The sequence below is a fragment of the Varroa destructor genome, unplaced genomic scaffold, assembly GCF_002443255.2.
Source record: "Varroa destructor unplaced genomic scaffold, Vdes_3.0 BEIS01000001.1, whole genome shotgun sequence".
Classification (NCBI taxonomy): domain Eukaryota; kingdom Metazoa; phylum Arthropoda; class Arachnida; order Mesostigmata; family Varroidae; genus Varroa; species Varroa destructor.
In genome coordinates, this window is record NW_019211454.1 from 49,511,952 (window position 1) to 49,525,723 (window position 13,772).

Genomic DNA, 13,772 nt, shown 5'->3' on the forward strand with positions numbered 1-13,772 from the left:
GGATGAGACAGTAAAGGAGGGCAACTTCGGATGTGTTCTATTTAATCTCTACAATCACCGCGCCGTTCTGAATTTCTCCTCGCGCTGTTTTTGAAGATCTGTTGTTGCCAAGCACAAGTACAATCACATTTCCAGAAGATCATCAAATTCAAATAATTTTATTAAGTATTTATAGTGATAAGTGAATATTAACAACCAGCTTTGGAAGTATATCGAGACTCGACAGCGCAACAAGCGGAGACCGGATCAGAAGAAATGCTCCCATGTATTATATATACAGTGACCACTGTTTAAGCTTCATCTTAGCTTAAGGCAGCCATGTCTTTATTCGAGATCTTCTCAATTAGAAGGCACTTGCGGCCACTTCCGCCAAAAATAGGAAGGAATTATATTATTTTATACACTTCAAAGAGAGCAATCATCAATAGAAGTTGTAACAACAGATCATTGGTAGAGATGGTACTAAATAGCTGATAGAAGACTACACGCAAGAGAGCAAAGCTAAGCTTTACTGTAAAACTTAAAACTTAAACGAAAAAAAAAAAATTGTAAAACTATCATATACTTGTCATCAGTCATACATATCGCCTGTAATATTAACATGTAAAACGCCTGCTCTTTGAATATGTACATATCCAGTGAATAATACTGTCACTTACGGTTAGAGCAGTACGGTCATGTCCTATGCAGCCTTACAATGAGCATATACTCGGTTATCAACGGACTCAAACCCCATATGGGAAAAGATTTCACTGCCACTTCAAATCTACGAATATAAAAAATACTATATATATATTACAATGGGGCGCTATACGCCCATTGTAATACTGCGTAGGGTATGACCGTGCTGCTCTAATCGTGAGTAACAGTATTATCCACCGTATTTATATGCTTAAAATGCAAATGATATATATATATATATTCAAGGATATACATAAATAAAGGAATACATAATTAAGATCGTGTTTTTATGAGCAAATGTATTTGTGCTTGATTTTCAATCAGGTCAAGCGCTATAATAAAGACTACAGGAACCAGATTCCTAAATTTGTATTAAAGTGGATAAAAATAACATGGAAATCCTGTTTGGGCCTTCTATGGCGTGTGCAAGGGTCTTCCATTACGTGTTGAATCGATGCTACCGAGCACTTGTGCGTGATACGTCAGTGCAACCATAGCAGTAACAAAAAGCTCGTGCCCATAATCTTGAGCCGCTGAGAAACAGCAGGTTGTTTATTTGCATGAATCAACTATAGAACCAAGCAGTATTTTGTTTATTTCTTTGTATCAGCTATATACCGAAATTGGACAACCTCAGAGTGACAATTACGTTGTCCGCAGTGTTTCTGCAGCATATATATGCGTTTGTCGTAGTGTATGATGATATGTATATATTATCATTTATGTTTTGGCATCTTCGTTCGATAGGAAAAAAATCGATTTTTTTTAACTTACTTAGCTCTGCATCGTTGCGCTTAATCCAGAAATACTGATGTTTATTCGGTATGAAGGGTCTCCCTTTACAACCGAAGTTATTTTAAAGGCAACTTTTCGTCAGAACTTCGCCATATTTCGCCACTATGATATTACGGATTTTTTGTGTTTACTACCACCATTGTGTTTTTTCTACAAGTTTTTTTTTGCATTCTAAGTATAGGGTCAGACCCAAGTAAAACTGTTTCCTCTAGTGCTGCTGACTTCGACATTTTGTATTGTCCATTGTGGTGCTAATAACGCTTACGTGGTCAAGCGCACTGATAGAAACGTTTTGCCATAGGAGCTGATGACGCTGATGACGGGCTCGCTGGCTAACGCAGCGTTGGCGGCGGTGGCAGCGGTAGTGGGATGCCAAATGTCTGTCTATTCCTCTGTGTCTGAGCGTATGTACACGTCAGTACGCCGAGTGCTTGAAGCGTCGCGGGGTTTTGGCGCCTGAACGCGGAACCGACGTAGCGACTATGAACCGCAGTGGCTGTATCAATTCGGTTCCGATTTGCAGCGCGTACCGACAAAAGAAGTAAGACTAATACTAGAAGTTGTCCGAATCGGCGGTTTACTACCGGCGGCAGCCCATCCGCCATCGTGTTACACGGCAATAACATCAGCGGCAGAAACGCCGGTTTGGCGGAGCTGAAGCTGCAGAAACACAACGTCGATATTGAAGATGTACGCTTTTGCCCCATCCCCAACAGTCCCAAGCCTGCCGCTCCGAGCGTCAAACCGTAAGTTGCCAGAGCCCTCATCGTGTTGTGAGGGACGCACAGGATCACTTCATCCGCGTCAGGGCTATCGAGACGTGGATAGATTTAGTTCATATTATGCTGCCTTGTGCGACAGCTTGTTTTTTTTATAATTCATCCAATGTATTATATGGCGCCGTCTATTCCATCACTGGCATTGCTCTCTTTCCATGTACGTTTTTCTGCTGTTTCTTTTTTTCGGAAGTGGCTACGTAAATAACATCAGCACCGCGGCTATGCCGGTAGCTCTAATGTCGGTCAGCGAAGTATATTAATGTAATTCTACATAATAATGCCATGTGAAAGCGTGACTGTAACTATTACAGTTATTCCTTGTTGAAAATCGTAGTATCTGTACTAGCAGTGGTTTCTATCTTTCTTTAAATTTGTACTGCGGTTTCAATAGGAGAATGTCGATACCTCTTTCGTCATGTAAATTATGTTGCATATTTGTATTTGTTATTTGATGCATTTACTATGTCATATCATAAAAGAAATTAAGCTTTAAAGCTTTCAACTTTATCCCAAACACAAAAATGAGTTAAAAACTTTTGTGTGGATACTTATGCAGTGCACTAGCGATAGTTCTTCGAAATAGCTAAGGTTAGATTCGTGTATGCAATCATGCCTGAAGCTATTAAAAATTACCCGTACATTGTTTATACGCATACCTGTAGAAGAACTAAATTGCTTTTCTAAACATAGATAAAAACACTTTGTGGTATGCTAGCTACTGTATAAAAAGTACCAAACATTTTTTTCACTAATTGTACATACGATCCTACCCCCGTTGCCGGATTCAATGCACCTGCGTCATCGTTTTTTGCAACCGTTACTATCGTCTTCAAACCCAATCATAGTAGTAGACCTCAGCTCTTCTCTCGTTTTTCCTTAGATCTCTTCGATAGTTCTGTAACTTTTCCCTGACGAATGTTTCTTGAACTTTGAGACACAAAAAAGTCAGGTTCAGGAAATACAGACCGAAGTTCTTTGAAAAAAAAAAAGTAGACCATGCACAGTGACACGAATTTTATAAAACTTTTTGTAGTAGTAGATAGTAAGACCATCTAGCATTCATCTATAACCCACGAGTTCAGAATAGTCAAAAATGACTATGGAAAGAAGCTTGGCATTTGACTTAGATCTTGCACTTTTGTCAGTCTGAACTTTCTTTGAAACCAATGCTCAATCTTTTGTCCCTGCTTAAAACGCAGACGTTTCTATCTTTTCAATCTGTAATAACGCGTTCAAACGAATTTTCTTTGAACGCGCTAGGGTTCTCTTAAGACGTTTTTTGATGGGTCTGCATTTGCTCGAAGTCAGGTCCTTTACGGCAGAGCTGCCAGGTACTTGCTTGTTTCTAAATGATCTTTCAAAATGGCCCGCGCGTGGTACTCGGGTGAAATGTCTGACTCTTCCACGAGCACTTTAAACATTGGTCGGAGATTCTGTATAGGTTCTTTCCTCCATACTCGCTATAATAGGTCGCTTAAAAAAGTCACGAAGCTATTGGCACTTTGTCGTGCACGCCGCGTCGATACACAGCCTGATCCCCCAAAAGCAGCATCAACACGGTTAATAAACACTTGATTAAAACTTTCGGATTCAACATGATGCATATTGCTTTTTAGTACCGTGTTTTTGCTCTACAGAAGAGCGAAATCTGTCCAAGCGTACGCAAAATACAAAGCGTACCTTTGGATATTTTAAAAATTTGATCTATGGATAGCGGGTAAATAGACAAATATGGCACCTTGAATGCGTCTGTGAGTAGGGCTCTAGCCAACTAAATCCGGACGTTTCATCGATACATTTCTTTTACAAACCCAGAAAATTCCGAATTCTAAATTCTGTATTCAATATTAGACATACATTGATAGATTGAAAAATTTGATTCGAGTACGCATATACATTGAATATCTACAAATCGCTAGAATTTTATATGATTATAATTTTAATGTATAGTTTCATACACATCAATTATGATGTGTCGTAGCTGTAAATCTCGTCGATATCGTTCCGAAGATGAGAACTGTTCCACCACCAAACGTATCAACGATTCACGAGCTGAATAAATCTGCATAGCATGCTTAATGATGAGTGTGCCATTGACGCTAGTGTAGATATGAATCTTCCTCAGGCAGACAGCAACATAACAATTGTTGTCGCTGTTGTCGACGATGGCGCTGGTGTATGTGTCGTGGTACCACATCACGTTTGTTTACCATTTTAACGAAAGGGCAATCAGCATTGAGCAGACAGATGTGGGCGAGTCTCGGAGACGAGAATAACAGGAGTGCATTGAGAAAATGATTTATGAACGTGATGATGGCGGCGGCACTGGAACCAACAATGGCTGTGGTGCAACGGTCAGAGGGGTCGCCAGCAACCAGCACGTGGAGCTCCCGCCGTCACGCACACATGCGGCGAGCGATAGAGCGAGCAGCCGATTGACAGAGCGAACGCTCGCCTGATCAAGCTGCACGTCTCATAGTTGTAGGGCTTTTGTTGCACGAAACGCATCTAAAAAGACTTCTTACCAACAACTGTCAACTGCCAATTGTTGACTATGCTAGATTCGAATCATCGGCTTCAATAGTGTGCCAAATAGAAAACGTGAATGGAACGTAACATGTGTATTATAACGTTCTACGTAAATCGTTAATGCAGTGGTAATTGTTTTGGTATTACAAAAATAGTATATAATTAATATAAATCTGACGATGGCGCTTTGACGTTACGAATAGCGCTAAGCTAATGATGGGATTAATTTCACTTCAACCGCGGCTATTGTTAAGTGGGGATTTGTTAGCTTGAATTACGCGAGAAGCTATCGCCTTTAGAATAGGCAAAAAAGCGGTACGAGCTTAACTACCAAATGGGGTAAGAGCGTTCGCTGGCTTGATCTGTTTCCATATGTGTTTTCCATATCGGACTAAGAAGACTGCGACTTTTTTAGTCGCTTATATTTTTCCTTTTATAATTCATCTCGATTGCAGTTTGTGTAATTTCAATAGCAGCTATTTCGAAAACCTGAGCAACATTACTCCAATGAAGTAGTTAAGGGAAGTTCTTCAATATTCAGTCATTGCGAACACCTCCTCATTGTAGCTTCATTTGCAAACGGATATATAGTGAACGTGAATGACAACTTGCAGAAGAAGAAAGGGGAATCAAGAATTATTGTCCCAAATACAGATTTCATTCTTCTCCACTCAACTTCCAGTACCGTGGTATTCTGCCTAAATAAATTTCTTAAAACACTTGAAGAGTTAATCAAACATTCATTTACCACGAAAATGCATATTTATATATAATTGATAATAACCCAAGTAATTCATGACTTAAGTGTTTCAGAAATTTGAATCAATAGTTTTTGAAGTAATTTTAATAAAAACAAGTTTTTTTTTTTAAATGTTCGTAATGTTTTTCGTAACGCAAAAGGAGTCTCTGTGAGATTCCTAAAGAGAGATTCACGGTACTATTCCCGCTAGTCTGTAAATGGCGTCTCAAAATAACTACATTCCTTCGAAAATGTTTGTCGATCCCGATGTATTTATTTATAAGTTATCCTATTGTATTATATATTATATACACCGTTGGGCTTGGGAGATGAAGACAGAAAAACTTTCGAGGATATTCAAGTTCACAGTTTTTTTTATTTCTAAGTTAGTTCTTTCACCATCTACAGCCACGTTATCGTTCTGTGATGCATGTCACTTTGACACTTTGAATGCGCTACGTTTTCTTATTGTATGCTTATGATATAGTAAAATGGTGAAATTAAGTTAATTATATATGAATATTTGATAGTTTCAACATCACGTTTTGACCAGCATCGGGTTTTCTGTAGCAGGCTAACCTATTGTGTCTGCATTTTCTATATGCCATGCATTGTTTATATGTTATTTTACATTCAGCTAGCTTGAATTAGTTTTTTTTCTATTCGTCAGTAAATATATCCAAAGCATGTAGCTCCGAATTATTGCAGCAGAAGGGATCTCTAGGCAAGGTAAGAGATCTTCAATAGGCAGCTAGTTCGTATAAATAATCTCCGATTTCCGCAAATCATCGAGAACCAGTTAAAAAATTATAAGTGTGCTTCTGCAAACATTGCATGTTTAAAAACGCGTGAACAAAAGAACTTGATAGTCGATGTGTGTGAGGAGCTGTGAGCCACACGCAGTGCGACCGATTCTCCTGGCAAAGGAGCAAACGAGCAGGTCGCACATATAAACAGGGGTCGGGCTGGGGTAGTGAAGAGTAAATTGCCCATGGATGACGGGCGTTCTGCAGTTGCGGCAGGCTGCGAACCGCGAGCCGTTGACGACTAAATGTGGTGCTACCGTAGACGTGTCGCTGTAGAAGACAGCGGCGCCATCACCAGCGCGGCCGTCGCTGTGGTCGCCGACAACCGATTCCCCCCCGCCGTCGGGGTGCCATCGTTGCGCCCACCAACGGGAGAGACCTGAAAAGAAAGAAGGAAGTTTTAAAAGCACCGAGCAACATCAGATTCAATCTAAACGGAGAACGAACCGCTCCTCACATACAATCGGCATGTTGCCAGTTCTAGTTCCGTTAGTTGCGGCCCTGGCGTCCAGCGCCCTGGGTGAGTTCTCGCCATCTGCAAGTGGCAAGTTGAGGCACGGGCTGCTCCTCACATACGTGACGGAACCGGCACCTGCTCAAAGGTTGCAGCAAAGTTCTCCGAAGCGTTAGATTGATAGATTTAGTGCGTGTGTGTTTACTGTGGTTAAGTGCGAGTAAGCACAAATGTAATAGTGAGGATCTCGTTCTGTAGATAGTATATTTGTACGCGGTTTATTTTTGGTCCATGGTTTGATAAGTAAAATCACAGCATGGATGATAAGGCTTTTACGCGAGTGCACCTCGTGCTCTTTAAAACCCAAAGGAATTTAAAGGAGGTAAAAATGCTTTCAAGATGTGGTACTTCTGATGGAAGTAACTATGCTTGTAATACATTGCTATTTTTAATGTCAATTTAGGCCAGGCGGGATTCAAATGTCCGACAAAAAATGGCTATTATCCAGACAAAGAGCAATGCGACATGTACTATGAATGTCGTCATGGCGTTCCAAAGCCGAAGCTCTGTGATGATGGCATGGCTTTCATCTGGACTAACAACCCCCTGTATGCAAAGTGCGACGTGATCACAAACGTCGACTGCTCTGAGAGACCGTACCTACGTAAGTTTATCAAAAGGTTCTAACGAAGGACGACATCTATAGCGCCTGGGTTTAGCAGGACGCAAATACGTTTACTATTGCTATTGAGAAAGAAATTTTCGCTCTAACAATTAATGTGGTTAATACACTGTCTTAGCAAACAGTTCTGCTTTCGATCTCTAAGTAGTAGGATTCCAGTTTATAGGTAAAATTCGTCATGTCATTTATTTACTCGTTTATAGAGCAGATACAAAGATCAAGCATGTGCTTTGCTTGCGCTCTACTGACTGCCGTGATAATAGTAACCTGTTGTTGAGCTGAGATAACAACAATATTATAACAATCAACACATGTACATGAATATGATGATGATGATTTATCTGTGTGCCCATAACGAATATGATCTGGGCTTATGCTTCATGACCGTACAGTTGTCTTACCTCTTGAATTTGATGATATGCCTAACCTAGAACAAGCAAAGACCAGTCCGCATTGTCCGCGTGCAAACGGCTATTATCGTCATGAAAAATGGCCTCAGATCTGTGACGAATTCTACCAGTGTGACAAGGGAAAAGTGAAGGTCCTAAAATGTCAGCCTGGCTTAGCCTTTGACCCTGAAAGTGCGGGCTGTCAATGGGCCGCAAAGGTTAAGGGCTGCGAACATCTTGCTAACGTAAGTACTTCTTAGCCTCCGTTCCATAACAAGTTCATCTTAGCAAACGACATTTTGGCACCGACTAGAGGGATATAGTATACGAGTGTCAATGTTTTCATTTCCAGGAATTGAAGTCGGCGTTCGCAGTAAGTTGGTTGTTTGCCTAGCTGTTTTCGCCGTCTATAAATGATCGTTCCTAATTGGATCATCATTTTTGTCAAGCTTCCATTTAGATAGTTGATATAGTAATTGATGTTTAAAACATAATTATTCTATATATATATATTTAGTAATGCTATTTGACTGTAACGTATTTCATGATAACGTACAAACTACCATTTTCGGCGGTCTGCGCAAATGAACGATTCTACCATCAGTCGCCTCATATGGGTTTTTTCCCGGATCTTTATTTCTGCTCACGGAACCGCGAATGGAAACTACCCTACCGGTAGAGCCTATACATCAGGCTATACCTAGTTGCGTCATTTTTAATTGGACGCCAAAATAAAATATTCATATTTTTGTTACCGCTAATATAAGTATGGCTCTGACACGTAATCACTGCCGGCCAATGACTAATTACCATTATCACTCACTGCGTTCGCTATAGCGAACATATCCAATTCTATTGGTACAGTCAACCCTTCATGTATCCGGCATTTACTCAGTTGGCCACTCGATCATCGAATGGCTAGAAAAACTAGAAGGTAAACATCCAGAGGATATTAACAGTTATCTCTACTATTTAAGACAAACCGGTCGTAAAATGATTGCAATAGCGGTTATGCACAATGAGTCTGCACCGATTATAAATTAAATCAGTGAACCGTTCTAAGCTTGCCGTTCTCTGATCGATGATTGGGAAGTTTTATAATCTATAATTCAGTCATAGACAGCATATATCAAAATTGGTATGTTTAATTCAATGAAAATGACAATTGACAAAAGTGCGCCTTATTGATGTATTTCAACAAAAATAACAAAACATAAAGTGGGCCGCGTTTTGCAATTGGGCTTTTTGAAGCAGAATGAATAAAACATTGCCGTTTTATATCTCACAGTTGGCGTCATATCCCGGCCAAAATATTTTGTAGCATCTATTTCGTCAACTAAGACATTCAGACATCCATGGGCTACTTTTCGTCGAATAAAAATGTCAACATTGACCCAATAACATGTAACATCGTGTGCTATTTTTTTTTTTTTTTTTTTTCTATATACTGACCGTTATAGAAGTTGCCCAAGCCTCCTGGCCACGCTGAAAATCAATACGAAGACGACTACGAAGACGACGCTCAACAACTTGCGAGGCCAGGGCAAAGCGTCCCCCAGCAACAGCAGCAGCAGCAGCAGCCGCCACAACAGGCCATTCGAAGACCCCAGTAAAACTCTAAGGTCTATCCGGTCTGTGCAATTTGCAGCTAACGAAGGCTATATAGTTGTACTGAAGATCTTTGAGGCAAGCAATCTTAAGGGCTTGTAATCTCATTATCGTCTGCCGGCATTATTAGACCATTTTTTGTTGAAAAGAAATCGAGTATCTTAACAAAAGTTGTAAACAAACAGCTTGTTGGGCGAGATATACTACCTATACCGTGGAAGATCGGTAGTTCTGAAGTTTACTGCAAGCTGTCTCCTTATCACAGAGTAGCGTTCTGAAACTGCCGGCCAAGATGACATTTAAGTCTGCCTTTATCAAAAAATATTATTATTAATGTTAATGAGTCATAAACCCATATTTATTTGCAACGCATTCAACAAACGAGAAAACGTGTATATGTTATTATGTGTGTTGTATCAATGACCTAATTTACTCCTAGAAAATAAATAGTAAAAAAAAAAAAGAAAAAACTAATATTAATAAATTTATCGAAATATATTGATGACAAGATACTTTGACGACTACGTATTTTATTCTCTTTTCCTTGCTTAGGTAAGTTTCTCAAGAAAAGTTTGGGTCCTGATCAATCAGGATATTCAGTATGTTATTATAATATAACAGCAATAGTTGTTGCTGCAACCGAGATGTATTATCTTGCATGATAGAACGGTATTTTAGACGTAAGCGAGCCTGGATGCCGATTTCTACTAAATAAGTATTCCTCTTTTCAGCGAAAACAACCGAACTTTTATTTAAATAGTAATAATAATAATAATAATAACAATAGTTCGATTTTGCCGAGAGACTGAAATGGAGATGTTGAACGTTAATTTTGGCGTAAAAAAACGTGGCCCTCGAAAGCACCTAGCGTTTCACCGAATCAACATGCCGTTTGCGATCCATGATTCCCCAGATGCACGTCCAGGTTAATCAAGCTGCACCCACTTTAATAGCTTTGTACTGTCTTGGTTAATTACACCCTCAAATCGAGCTCCAGTGGGCCGTCTTTTTCTAATTGCAAGCATAACATTACACAGAAATTGAAGATCGACAAATTAACTTGTTACGCTATAACTGAAACCACTTGATCGTGTTGATTTACAATGTTTTTTTACTGTCTCCTTTCTCATTGATTCTACTTTCAGTTTTTTTACGATCCGTTGATTTTGTTCTGTGGAAGCTTTACGATGTGTGATCCTGCTAACGAAAAGTTTGGCTTTCAAAGTTCTTCACGTTATCAGTAACTTGGTTGTTGCTGAAGACTCAAGCAGCCTCAGTGGGGAGTCTCTGCCGATTGCATAAGAGCAAAATTTATGCCACGGCTCACAAAGCGTTTGGGGTCGAACTAACTAGCTGCGTTAGTACCCCAATGAGCAGCGCGTCTTCTGAACTTAAGATGGGAAACCCCAAGGCGAACTTCGATGTGCGGACGCACTGGGCTCTATGAAACGACGAGCCGAAGAAGTAGATTCAACTCGAAGTCGGCTATTCAACCAAACAGACCCCTGTCAGTTCGGTGGATCGCCAGGTGATGGACGACTTCAGGCACTGTGAAGGATTGTCTCGAAACAATTACATATGCTGCTGGGGTGCTAAACTTCAGGAGGTGGAGCCCAAAGTCGGAAATTTTTGAGGTTTATAGAGCGATTGCGGTCTAACGCTTATTTCGTTGAGCAACGGAACTCGTTTTAGCGGGAGCTTCAATTCTTATGCAACACATCGGTTTACTTTCGATTGTGTTGTACCCTACGCGTTCGAAGTTGCCTGGTTCAACTCCATGATGCCGGATTTAAAAGAGGACTAAACAGCCTAACTCATTAATATGTAATCTTTGATTCAATTAATTGTTTGGTTAAGTTTTACTGAAGTTAGGTTTATTTTGTTGTTTAGTTAAACATATTGTGTTGTTTGTGAATCCACGTTTGCGATAATCGAAAGTACTACCAGCTCAGCTAGTCAAATGAAAATTTTATGAATCAGGAATTAATTTATAGATAACTAATAGACAACTTTTTATGTATTTAAGGAAAATCTAATAAAACTTTATATTTCTAGATTCCCCATGGTGTTTGTCTACCAGATGACTTGACTACTACTAAACCACCAAGAGATCACTTTAGATCTCAATTATGTCTACTACCCAATGATTTTCGTATAAAATGTTTCAACGTATTTTTGCTTAAGATTAAAAAATTGTATCCCCTATGATTGTGCAAATGGTGCAGTCTCTTCTACGGAAAAGGCACCGGCAATCTTCATATCAGTTGCCCTTTAAGCAGTGCAAACCGCTTAATCTAACGATGCGTAATAAGCCTACATTTCTCCAATTATTTCATGATCTCTATTAACCAACACGACTGCGGTTAACATTAGAGGTCTTAATTATATCGTTGGTGATTTTGTAGAACGTACAGTCTGCTTGTATTCTAGTTTCTTCGTCTGATCCTGCGCATATTGTAACTAAATCTATAATCCAGGTTAACTTCGACCTTGCGCTATCAGACTTTTATCAGTTCAGATTTCCGATTCAGTCAGGTGATTCAAAATAGAAGTAGAAATTGATAAACCAATATTTGGCTTCCATGAAAGCGTTTTTCCGTTGCCGGGAATGGGAAAAAATTATTTACATTTAGAGATATCGTTGCTGACGAAATTAGTTAAACGTTAGAGCAAAGAACGAGTTTGAACAAAGCATAGGATATATAATGTTGTCGGTATATCTTGAATTTAGCAATTTTTCCGCGCTTAGTGAACCTAAAACTGCAAAAATGATCGATTCGTTCTGGTTTCCAAAATTTGGCAGTATTCCTCAAAATATAAAACAAATTTTACCGACGACTAGTTGACACTACTTGAGAATATTTCGAGTCCTGGCCTACGCTGGAAAGGACAATGAAAAAAGGAACAGCTACCGATATTTGGAATTTCTCTACTGATTGTAATCCTAATATATTGATGCCAACAAGAAAATGCATGAATGAAGCGTAGACTTGCATAAACTATAGGATATTGGTATTAGAGCGCAGAAATCACAGGCTTGCCCATTTTTTACTACGGCCAGAAAAGTGCTAAGATACTTAAATACACATTAAGCAATGCTTTCTTTTCTAAAAAATTACATGGATTCGAGGTCATAGCTGAGTTTGTCGACTTAGATCAGATCCAATAAACAGGAAGAATTAGGTTGTTTGTTGTGTGCGACTAATGGTATATCTACAAAGCCTCCGAGGATTCGTTTCTACATCTACTGCAAGTACAAGTACCTATTGTACTTGTTGTATACTTCTAGCACTTCATTTATTCGCTACATTTTTAAACAGCTGGTCCAAATTACGAAATTCGTGGCCTAAATTAGCTTTGCCTTAGTTAGGCCACACTGTAAGATAACAATATAAATCTTCCTAACAAAAACAACCGCATGACTAAGGGTTAATTTCTAAATAGGATCTGTAGAGTGTCAAAATAAGTCGGTCTGATTGCGATAGATGAATCTGTACCTCTTTTTCGTCGCAGGTGTCAGTCGGGCTAAAATAGTACCTAATAAGCATAAGGCCACATTCACAACTAGGCCTTATTTTTTGCATGCTCGTCATGCAAAATGTGACGAAATAGTTTAACACTTGTAGTGAAATCACCGGAGCATCAGTCGGTGCTATGATGCTCTCCATATTTGAAGACGTATTCGACCAAGGCTGTGGCTGCTTTAGAATGTACGTCGACTAGACGTGACCAGTAAACACTAATATTTCCATTCCCGATGCAGGTGACAATGAAATTGATAGGTCGAGTGGTATTTCATTGATAAAGGTCGTGCAAATGTTTTTCTCCATTAACTATGAAAGAAAATGTGTGTGCATAAACATTTTTCAATCTGTAAAATTCAATTTTATATGTGTGCTAATTCAAGCCCGCTTCGCATAGTTCTAGACATTTCAGTTCCGGGACAGGAAAACTGTGAAAGCTGCACAATACAATGCAACAAATATACAGAAGGGCGCAGGGTACTAACTGCCAATCATCTCCCAGATAGTCAGGATAACATCGAAAGGGGTCCATATCAGTACTTTTGACAAGCATGTGCACGCGTTCAAGTCTTAACCGATGACCTTAATATGAATTATAGTTAAAGTTTACAGAAAACCCGACAAACCCAAGCCGACGATTGTACGCACATATTGTTAGGTAGCACTGTGGCATGCTATCTACAGAAGCTTCAAGTGGTTTAATCATTTAAGAAGGCAGAATTATTTGTTACTAGAGGCAATCTGCGGAAAAGTAAACGGTCGATCTCCAGAGCTTGACAATGTTAT

The 13,772-nt window shown here is 39.4% G+C and overlaps 1 protein-coding gene and 1 long non-coding RNA gene across 9 annotated transcripts; one reads left to right on the forward strand and one right to left on the reverse strand.

Annotated features, from left to right (window-relative positions):
• Positions 1 to 1,889: 1,889 nt before the first annotated feature.
• LOC111255574 (protein obstructor-E-like) lies at positions 1,890 to 9,990 on the forward strand. Of its 8 annotated transcripts, XM_086993222.1 has the most exons (6): positions 1,890 to 2,222; positions 7,247 to 7,447; positions 7,897 to 8,099; positions 8,459 to 8,529; positions 8,692 to 8,788; positions 9,315 to 9,453. In XM_086993222.1, exons 1-5 carry the CDS (start codon positions 2,165 to 2,167, stop codon positions 8,774 to 8,776), a joined length of 618 nt encoding a protein of 205 aa, XP_086849348.1. In that variant the 5' UTR covers positions 1,890 to 2,164; the 3' UTR covers positions 8,777 to 8,788; positions 9,315 to 9,453. The 8 variants fall into 8 exon arrangements, with proteins under 8 accessions (XP_086849348.1, XP_086849366.1, XP_086849328.1 ...); XM_086993240.1 differs by lacking the exon at positions 8,459 to 8,529 and having other exon boundaries at positions 1,892 to 2,222; positions 9,315 to 9,480; XM_086993202.1 differs by lacking the exon at positions 8,692 to 8,788 and having other exon boundaries at positions 1,897 to 2,222; positions 9,315 to 9,990.
• On the reverse strand, positions 5,880 to 7,982 carry LOC147758760 (uncharacterized). The gene is made up of 2 exons (XR_015330413.1): positions 7,867 to 7,982; positions 5,880 to 6,708 (listed from the first exon to the last, which is right to left on the reverse strand). It is a non-coding gene; the product is annotated as an uncharacterized LOC147758760 (long non-coding RNA).
• Positions 9,991 to 13,772: the final 3,782 nt, after the last annotated feature.